A 9,626-nucleotide genomic window follows, 5' to 3' on the forward strand; every position below is an offset into this window, starting at 1 on the left:
GGTGGTGAGTCCATTGCATAAGTGTTGCATTTGTATTGGTTGTGCATGATGTTGATGATAATTGAGAAGTTGATTTGTATGATGTTGATGATAATTGAGAAGTTGTTGTGTATGATGTTGATGATGATTTGGGTGTGAGAATTACAATATGTTATTATGAATGATTATGTTGAGTGCATCTATCTTTCATGTTATGCCTTTTATAATTGATTGTGATTTCTCACCCCTTCTGTTTGAATGTAGCCTCTACGTGGGCATCGTGCAGATACCCAGGAGTAGACCCTATTGAAGTAAGTGGAAGGCAGTTTTATAGTGACTTCCATTAGTTGTCGTTATGTAGTGGAATTCTGCTATGATCATGTAACATTGGGTTGGGATCAAATGTTTGGATTAAATTATAATGTTTTATGATGAATCATATTATGTTGAATATTTTAAGTTGTTGAGTTGAACTATTTACGACTCTTTATGATATTCTCAAAATTGAAGTTTAAGACTAAATGTCGTATGCTTTTCTACCTTCTTTGAATGTTAATGTTAAATTCTGCTGTGATGATACCTAAATGAAGGTGAGTATCCGATGACAGGTTAATTTGTTAGTTGTAACCCGTGTTACGGGGCATGATAGCTTATATTTTATAAAGTGTGACACCCTTGTGTTGGTAATTGTTTACTTAATTCCGTTAATTATACGTGGGGTTTGTAAGGGTGTTACATTAGTGGCATCAGAGCAGGTTGGTCCGTCCGTCCAGGTTGTTAAATTTTGTTTGTCCCGTAGTATGTGACATGTGTGTGAGAACACTGTCGATGCTTGTTTTGTTTTCCATTTGCAGGTTAGGAATGAAACAAGGGGGGGGAGAGTATGCTTCTCTTGGATGTTCCAACTATATAGAGCTTGGACATCATGTTGTCGCATGCAAGAGAGCAACGTTGGCTAGTTAAACTATTTTGAGGATGTTGTACTTTTTCGGAACCCGAAGAGAGGTCATATTCGAGGATGGTGCCAGTTAGCAAAATGGTGTGATCCTTGAGGGAAGACAACCAGGTGTTTTCGTTGGTCGCTTCCTTGTGATGGGGAAGGTGATGTTTTGGTCAGAGATGAGCCAGTGGTGTGTTGAGTATCCCAACATGTCCCATGAGGATGTGTATGGTTTGTATTTTGTTGGAACGAGTAGACATTATTCTTGGAATGAATTGGTTGGAGTTAAGCCAAGTGTTTACCAATTGTTTGTATAAGTTGTTGCAGTATGCCGCTGATTGCAAGAGCTCATGCGATGTTGAAGTTGTATTGTTCCTAACATTGAAGATGTTGTGGATTCGAGATTCCTGTCTGCCGGTCAAGTTGGGAAGTCTTTAGGGAAAATGATCAGGTATTGTTGATGTTGCTTCTCGGAGAGTAGAGAGTAATATGACGACTAGTGTTATGTCAGCGGTGTGTGATTCCTAATGTTTTCCTGAAGATATCTACAACTTGCGTCCAGAGTGTGAATCTAAGTTCGATGGAGGTGAAAAGTTGACGTTTGTATCAGCTAAGCAAGTGAGAGAGTACGTGAAGGATATGACACGAGTGTTTGTGATGTTAGCTTCGTTGGAAGCTAGAGGAAAGGTAATAGTTTGTGATCTTCCTGGAGTGCGTGAATTTCTTGAAGTGTTTCCTGAAGACATCCGTGATTTGCCTCTAGAGCGCGAAGTAGAGTTTGTCATCGACTTAGTACCAGGTACGAGTCCGGTGTCAATGGCTCCTTATAGAATGCCAGCTTCAGAGTTGGGTGACTTTTAGAAACAGTTGGAAGAATTGCTTGAGAAGAAGTTTGTTCGACCAAGTGTTTCTCTGTGGGGTTCACCTGTGTTACTAGTTAAGAAGAAGGATGGAAGTACGAGATTATGTGTTGACTACAGGCAGTTGAATAAAGTGACTATCAAGAATAAGTATCCACTTCCGAGAATTAATGATATGATGGATCAATTGGTTGGTGTCTGTGTTTTCAGCAAGATAAACTTGAGGTCTATCATTAAATTCGTGTTAAACCAGTTGATATTCCGAAGATAGCATCTAGGACAAGATATGGTCACTATGAGTATATTGTACATAGTTCTTAGATTTTTATTATTTAGGCTTTATTCATGTTTTTAATTTGGACATGTGTATATAATGATGTCAATAAGTATTTATGATTGTGTCAATATCAAATAATAACACTTGTATGCTATTATTTTAGATATATATTATACGGGTTGTTACAAAAGATAATGATATATGAAATTACAAATTAACCAAATATAAAAGTTTGTAAACAAATTAATAAATCAATGATAAATAAAGTAGTAAATTATTAAGAATAATTATAAATAAATTAGTAAATTAAATTAAAAAAAAGTTTGAAGAATCAATTTGTCAACCCATTAACTCGTTTATAAGACTTGACTTTTGAACGTAGATATTTAAGTTGGTCAAATCCATCCCACCCTATTTTGAACGAACTTAAATAAAACGGATCTAAAGAGAGGGGACAATTCACTTTACCACCCTTAATATTATATCAAACATATATTAATAATATTATATCAGACATATTAATTATAATATTTTATAATATTAATAAAAAATATAATTAGTAATTAATTGTTCAAAAATCAATTCACATCAAATAGTATGAAATTAGATTATATCGAATGAATTTTTCTTAATCAATAATCTAAATCAAAATCGAATCACAAGTAAAACTATTTAGATAAGACAAATTTTTGTTTTAAAATCAATTCAAACATCACCAACACCAAGAATACGCATAAGTATGATAGTTGTTTTTGAAACCTATTTCCATTTATGAGTCTTTGATATTTAAATTTTTTTGAAACAATAAAGAGTATTTTAAGGAAATGAAGCATTTAATTTTCTTCGGTATGGTAGATAGTTGAATAGATTTCGTATCTATGCCAACGGACAACAACCCGTCACCAAACCCCACTAACCAAGATTTCTTATTCATAGTATAAATAAAACTCTTTCTATACTCGTCAACTTCATTGATAAACATTAAGCATCCATACGTAGAACGTGAAGTGAACATGGTGAATCTTGTGGAAGCACAAAAACCATTGATGCATGCTCTAATGAAAATGGCAGGGATAAGACCCTACACAGTAGAGATAGAATCAGGAACCGAAATGAGTTTCTGGGTACCTTCAGAAACCATAACAAAACCCAAGAAAAAAGAAGAAAAACCCAAACTCATCGCGAAACCCACCAAGCCCGTGGTCGTTCTAGTCCACGGTTTCGCCGCAGAGGGAATAGTCACATGGCAGTTTCAAGTTGGCGCGTTGACAAAAAAGTACGCTGTTTATGTTCCGGATCTTCTGTTCTTCGGAGGTTCTGTCACAGACAAAACAGACAGATCGCCGAGGTTTCAAGCGGAGTGTTTGGCAGCGGCGTTGAGGAAACTCGGTGTGGAGAAATGTATCGTTGTCGGTTTTAGCTACGGCGGAATGGTGGCGTTTAAGATGGCTGAGATGTTTCCTGAATTGGTGGAAGCTATGGTTATATCAGGATCCATTTTGGCTATGACTGATAGCATTAGTGTTAGTAGTTTGCAAGAACTTGGATTTTCTTCTTCTTCTGAACTTTTGTTGCCAAACTCTGTCAAAGGTCTTAAAACGCTTTTGTCGATTGCTGCTTATAAAAAGCTTTGGTTTCCAAATCGTTTGCACAAAGATTTTCTTCAGGTATGTTCCAAAATTTGCACCACTTTTTGTTCCTATGAGAAACCGACTTAAACCACCCTTTACACATAATACAAGAATACTTCACAGACAAAATATAATGTATACTTAATTGTAAACGGATAGAAATACATAAAATAAAATAAGTGGTTAATGCCTTCTATTTTGTTACTTAATAAAATATATATTTTTATTAACTATATAATTTTAAATTTGTGTTATAATTTTTTTTTTTGATATATGTTTTTTTAATTTTATTATTAAAAAATTATGTGGAAAAATAAATATGTAGTATTTTGTGTCAAAACTTGTGTATGCATATCATTCATGGATTTGATTACACTTCCAGAGATAAATTCAAGATGTGATAAGCGATTGGTTTGAAATTAAGACAAGTAATCAAGATAACATGACCCATACATATTACTATAAAAAAGAAGCTTAGTTCAACTAGCTTTACCTAATAGTAGTATAATATAGAAAAGAATATCATTGAATTGCTTACCCAAAAATAAGAAATAATATGGGATAGTAGTTGAAACTACGTATTCTTATTTTTTAATTTAAACATGCTGACATTTAAATTTTGGAGTTAGTCCATGATGATTAGTTGGGAGTTGAATAATAGTAATAATGAAATTGATTGCACATGAGCTTGCCTTAAATAAAACATTTGAGTTGCCTTGATGGTTTTTATTGAACACCAAAATTTTAATTATAATTAAAATACTATTAGTTAATCAAACTTTATTTACAGAAGTAAGAGTTGTCTAAAACATTTTTTTTAGTAAGTAGATTAGTGATTAAAATTCAACCGTTAAAAATTAATAAATGAGATTGGGATATTCGAATTTATATATATACATTTGATAGCAATCAACTTAGCTGATTAACGGAACAATAAATAATATAAGATATAATTTAATTTTTTTGTTAGTAACGGAAATTTCATCCATTAAAAATAAATAAATAGGATCGGTAGATTCGAATATGCATTTAATTGTTTTTGCATATTTATCAACTAAGTTGTTTCACCCGAACATCTAACTTTAAAGTGAGATCTTTAGCTGATTGACTTTTTAGTTTATTCATGAGTTTTTAGTTGTTTTAGTGCTTCTTTATTTTTTGGTTATTTCTATTGTTTCTATATTTTGCTTGTGCCTATTGTGGTTCGGTGGAACTTTGTTGTAACTTGGCATTTCTTAAGCATGTTTTTTTCTCATTAATTCGTGTTATCTTTTTCTAAAAGAAACTCCTCTTTATTGCAGGTGATGTTCACTAATAGAAAAGAGCGAGGTGAACTATTAGAAGGGTTAGTAATTAGCAATAAAGAAGTTGACATTCCAAATTTCTCACAGGTAATAATATCATGTTTGTAAGGGTGAAAACCAACCAAACAAAATATCCAAAAAGTTACAAACTCTAGATACATATTTAAACTTTTTGAAAATTTTGTAGATCACTATTTAGTTTTTTTAAGTTGGTTTTTATAAAAAAAAATCATTTATCATCGCTCCAAAACAAGTATTCAATTTTAAGTTGGTTTGTTTATGTAGTTTCTCAATTAATTATGACTTTGCAGAGGATACATCTTCTATGGGGTGAAAATGATCAAATTTTCAAATTGGAACTTGCTCAAAATATGAAAGAGTAAGCCTCTACCTCTCTTTATATATATATATATATATATATATACTTCACACACACAGACATAGTAACATGTATGTATCTAATGTTACAGGCAACTTGGAGATGACACAACTTTTGAAGGCATAAAGAAAGCTGGTCATCTTGTTCATTTGGAGAGACCATGCGTCTACAATAGATGCCTCAAGCATTTTATTGCTTCCTTCTTGGCGTCAAATAAAACCAAATAATTTGTTACGTCTTCAACTCTATAACTATTTGGTCTTAATTATCTTAATTAATTAATTAAGTTGGAGTTGATTAATTGTCTCTCATATATATTCACTGTATTCTACAAATTTCATATATAATAAGACGGGTTTAATTACGTAACATATATAGTGTTCCTTCCTCTCCTTACATTCATATGAAACTCGACATACAACGTGTGTCCTATGTTATAATGTCGGGAATCTCTTTATGCAGTCCCCATGTAAGAGATCTAAGGATAAGAAAAAAACGTACAATTAGTTGAAAAGGCCTATTATCACGTAAAATAAATAAATAATAATAAAAGATGACCCTACTCCCCTTTATATTGATACTCCATCTATCGACAAGATCCTCACGTGAGGAGAGCCTTTGCTAGCGGGTGAACTAAATTTTACCCAAAAATGAGCTAAGAATTTGTCTAAGTCGGATAATTCTACATACTAAAACATCACTCACCCTCTCAAGTCAGACTTCTTTAGAATTTGTCGAATTAATTTGTTTTAACCACCATACAGTGGTGATCTTGAAAATATGGCCTTCGATTCCACACTGTTGTGACTACGACTTAATCCAATCTCCCTATCTTCCAATACCTTAATTCGGCTTCCTTGAGGATTCCGCTTATGAAGTAGACAAACCTTTCAGTGTGGTCTATCTCTTGAACCAACACCGAGCTCATGGCTTTGTAAGTTACTAAGAGATATCGATAAAACGACATACCTTCCTTTGGGCATATCTGGATCAGAGGTGTCTCTACAAATGTTTTCAATTTTGTAAAAGACTTCTCACATTCTTGCGTCCACTCAAATTTCTCCCTCTTTTTCAGTGTGACAAGGTACTACTAATCTTGATTTGTTTTATAGAAAATCAAGTGAATACAAGTTAGTAGGTTATTGTGATGTTGACTATGCTGGAGACAGAATAGAGAGGAAAAATACTTCTAAAAGTTGTCAATTTCTAGGAGACAGACTAATCTCGTGGTTTAGCAAAAGACAGTCAACAATTGCGCTTTCAAAGTCGAAGTTGAGTATTCGCAACTTCTGAATGCAGCACTCAGATACTCTGGATGAAGAGTCAGCTGAAATATTATCAGATTTTTTAGAGTAACATTCTTATTCTCTATGATAATACTTCTACTATTTGTTTATCTAAAAATCCTATCTTGCATTCTAGGGTAAACATATTGAGATTAAATATCATTTTTTACGTGACTATGTTCAGAAAGATATTTTCTCTTTAAAATTTGTTGATACAGACCATCAATGAACTAATATCTTTACAAAACCCCTTGCTTAGGATAGATTCATTTTCATTCTGGAAAATTTATTCATGGGCTCTTGTCCAGAATGAAAAGATGTTATAAATATGTTAAGCTTCCAGAACTCTTGATTAGGTTATGAGAATTTATTGTTGTTTGATTCTGAGACATGAGCTTTATGAAGTGAGGAATTTCATGAATTAGAAAAGTTCTAATAAGAAGTAATCTTATCGATTTGTCTTCTTGATTCGGAACAGTTATTGCATTTAATGGTTGCCATTTCATTTGATATCATTTGGTTCTTAGTGGTGACAGTTGTCCCACTTTTTGAGCATGCGTGAGGGTGATGTGACAAATTAAGTTTCTTATTCTTGGAACTAGGTTAAAACTTTGTTTCCCTACGACGACATATCTCTTGTTTTCATCATTACTAATTTTTTTTTATATAAACTCATTTCACTCACATTTCCCACTACGCTCACATTATTCCAACACTTTTCTCTTTCAAACCTCCAAACTCTCTCTGCAAGTGTTCATCTCTTTCAACTTTCTTCAATGGATGAGAATCAACAACAACAATATCCTTTTCACTCTATTGCTGATGAAAACCACCCAATTATGGAAAGGATTCCTGAAATCACTCTTAACACTCTAGTCGAAGAACTGATGGTTCTCTGTGAAACCATAGTAGATTTCAAGAACCTAAAGGATAACGATTTTGATTTTACTGAAAATCTGGAATTCCAAGGTTGGAATGCATTCTTTGAGAGACTAACGGGTCCAGTCTATCAAGTTCTTGTGAAAAAATTCTGGATTCATGTAATTACTGAAAAAGAAACAATCACTTCCTACATCATGAACAGGAAGATTGTGATTACGGAAAAATCAATCGCATCTTTAATTTCTCACAATGGTAATGGGAAAAGGGCGTACAATGTTAAATCTGATGCAATAGAGACGCCAAGTTAGCATCAGTAATCTTCAAGGAAGGAACAAAGTTTGATGATGGCAAAGGTCCAAGTGCCAAAGATTTGATTGATAATTTGAGGGTATGGTTCAAGATCATCCTGGGTTGCATTCATCACCGACCCAGTACCAACTCTTCTGACTACATCAACACCACTAAGAAATTTATGTTATTATTTCTGGAGAAAGGCTTCAAGCTGGCGCTTCCAGCTATTTTATTTAAGTTTCTCAGGGATTCAATATGAGAAACTAGAACTAAAAGTTCTTCCAAAAAAAGGAAGTTTATTTTCAATGGAAGATTAATTTCAGACATTATGGTGGAAAATGATCTTGTTAAAGACCTTCTAGTTAGTGGATTAACTGATAAGTTTGTCAAGGATGTTGGGAAAGTCTTCTGGGGGAAGAATCTGAAAAACATGGGTCTTATTTCCCATGTTGTTAAACCAGATTACCTTCCTACCAAGGAAGATATTTGTGGAACGAGGATTCCTGTTGATATATTCCCAATCTTCACTAAGATTTATCCTCCATATGTTCTGGCATACTACCTTGATAGTTGTATTGAAGAAGGAATTGATCCATTCAAACTTCTAGACACTTGCCCAGATGCTTATGGGAAAAGAAAGAAAGATGATAGGGGAGAAGGAACTTCTGGACCACAGAAGAAAAAGAAGGTGACAATGTTTCTGGATGAAGATGATGTGTCTCTCAGTAAGCGCCACAAAGTTATGATTTTGAAGGATATTTATGGTGTTGTCCAACAGTCATTCAAGGCCTTCGATGCACCTATCCCTGGTAAGTCTCCTACGACCATAACTCTTTTGTTTCTGATGCTAATATTTCTGAAAGTGTCTTACCAACACCACCACCTCCATCTCTATCTCATAACACTTTCAGCATTCCAAATCAAATTCCACAACCACCACCCACAAATATAACCATTATAGAACCTGTTATAGAAACTCTTATAGTGTCTGAAACTCAACTATAACAACAACAGTAGAAGCCACAAACACCACCTCCTCCACCAATTATATCATCACCTATTCCACCACTATCTAAAGATGTTTGTGCTCCCTAACCATATAATCCAAATGCGCCACCCAAAAAATATCCTTCGAGAGATTCTAGTGACCAAGAGTCTGAGGGTACTCCCCAAGGCTTGTTCAACTTTGAACTAGATCACGTTGTGTCTAATTCTTATCTTCAACAATATTCAGACCTTCCCTCTCTTGTTGTTCCCAATGTTATGGCTCTAACCTTTACCCTAAAATCACTGATGTTTCTATGAGATATTCTAGCCAACCAAAACCTAAACAACCTAATGTTGGTAAGATTCTGAAGAAATTTGAATCAAATTCAAAAAGGTGTCTTAATACTGCTATGTGGACAAATGTTCTATCCACTAATCCAATAGCAAGTGATGCGGCATGGGAAGCCTACTGGGGATGAGTTAATTCCAAGATTTCAAAGTTGAAGAACTTTGGATACAAAGTTTCTGAAAGGAATTTCTGTTCAAGGTTTGTACCTGCAATGGAAGTCATACAGTTACAGCGTGCTCCATTATGTCTTCTTGCTCCTGAAATTAAGGAAGTAGCAAAGGAGACTGAGGAAGCTTCTAGACATCAAGATGTTACCATGGAATATGTTTCTGCTTAGCTTGACAAAGGAAAGTAAGTTGCTTTTGAAGATCTACAACAAGTTCAATAAAGTGAGTAAGAACAACAAATTGTTGTTTATGAGAATCAAAATGCCGCTGGAACTTCTTCTGGGGTAATTCCTA

The 9,626-nt window shown here is 34.0% G+C and overlaps 1 protein-coding gene across 1 annotated transcript; it reads left to right on the plus strand.

Annotated features, from left to right (window-relative positions):
• The first annotated feature begins 2,898 nt into the window (after window positions 1-2,898).
• Window positions 2,899-5,739, plus strand: LOC127074579 (uncharacterized). The gene is made up of 4 exons (XM_051015903.1): window positions 2,899-3,723; window positions 4,989-5,078; window positions 5,303-5,370; window positions 5,462-5,739. The coding sequence occupies exons 1-4, from the start codon at window positions 3,070-3,072 to the stop codon at window positions 5,595-5,597; spliced, it is 948 nt and encodes a 315-aa protein (XP_050871860.1). The 5' UTR covers window positions 2,899-3,069; the 3' UTR covers window positions 5,598-5,739.
• The last annotated feature ends 3,887 nt before the right edge of the window (window positions 5,740-9,626 follow it).

Source organism: Lathyrus oleraceus, chromosome 4, assembly GCF_024323335.1.
Source record: "Lathyrus oleraceus cultivar Zhongwan6 chromosome 4, CAAS_Psat_ZW6_1.0, whole genome shotgun sequence".
In the NCBI taxonomy this organism is placed as follows: domain Eukaryota; kingdom Viridiplantae; phylum Streptophyta; class Magnoliopsida; order Fabales; family Fabaceae; genus Lathyrus; species Lathyrus oleraceus.

Coding starts and splice junctions, on each gene's coding strand:
- LOC127074579 (XM_051015903.1), top strand. CDS start 3,070: ATGGTGAATCTTGTGGAAGCACAAAAACCATTGATGCATGCTCTAATG. Junction 3,724..4,988: donor TGCACAAAGATTTTCTTCAG/GTATGTTCCAAA, acceptor TCTTTATTGCAG/GTGATGTTCACTAATAGAAA. Junction 5,371..5,461: donor CTTGCTCAAAATATGAAAGA/GTAAGCCTCTAC, acceptor CTAATGTTACAG/GCAACTTGGAGATGACACAA.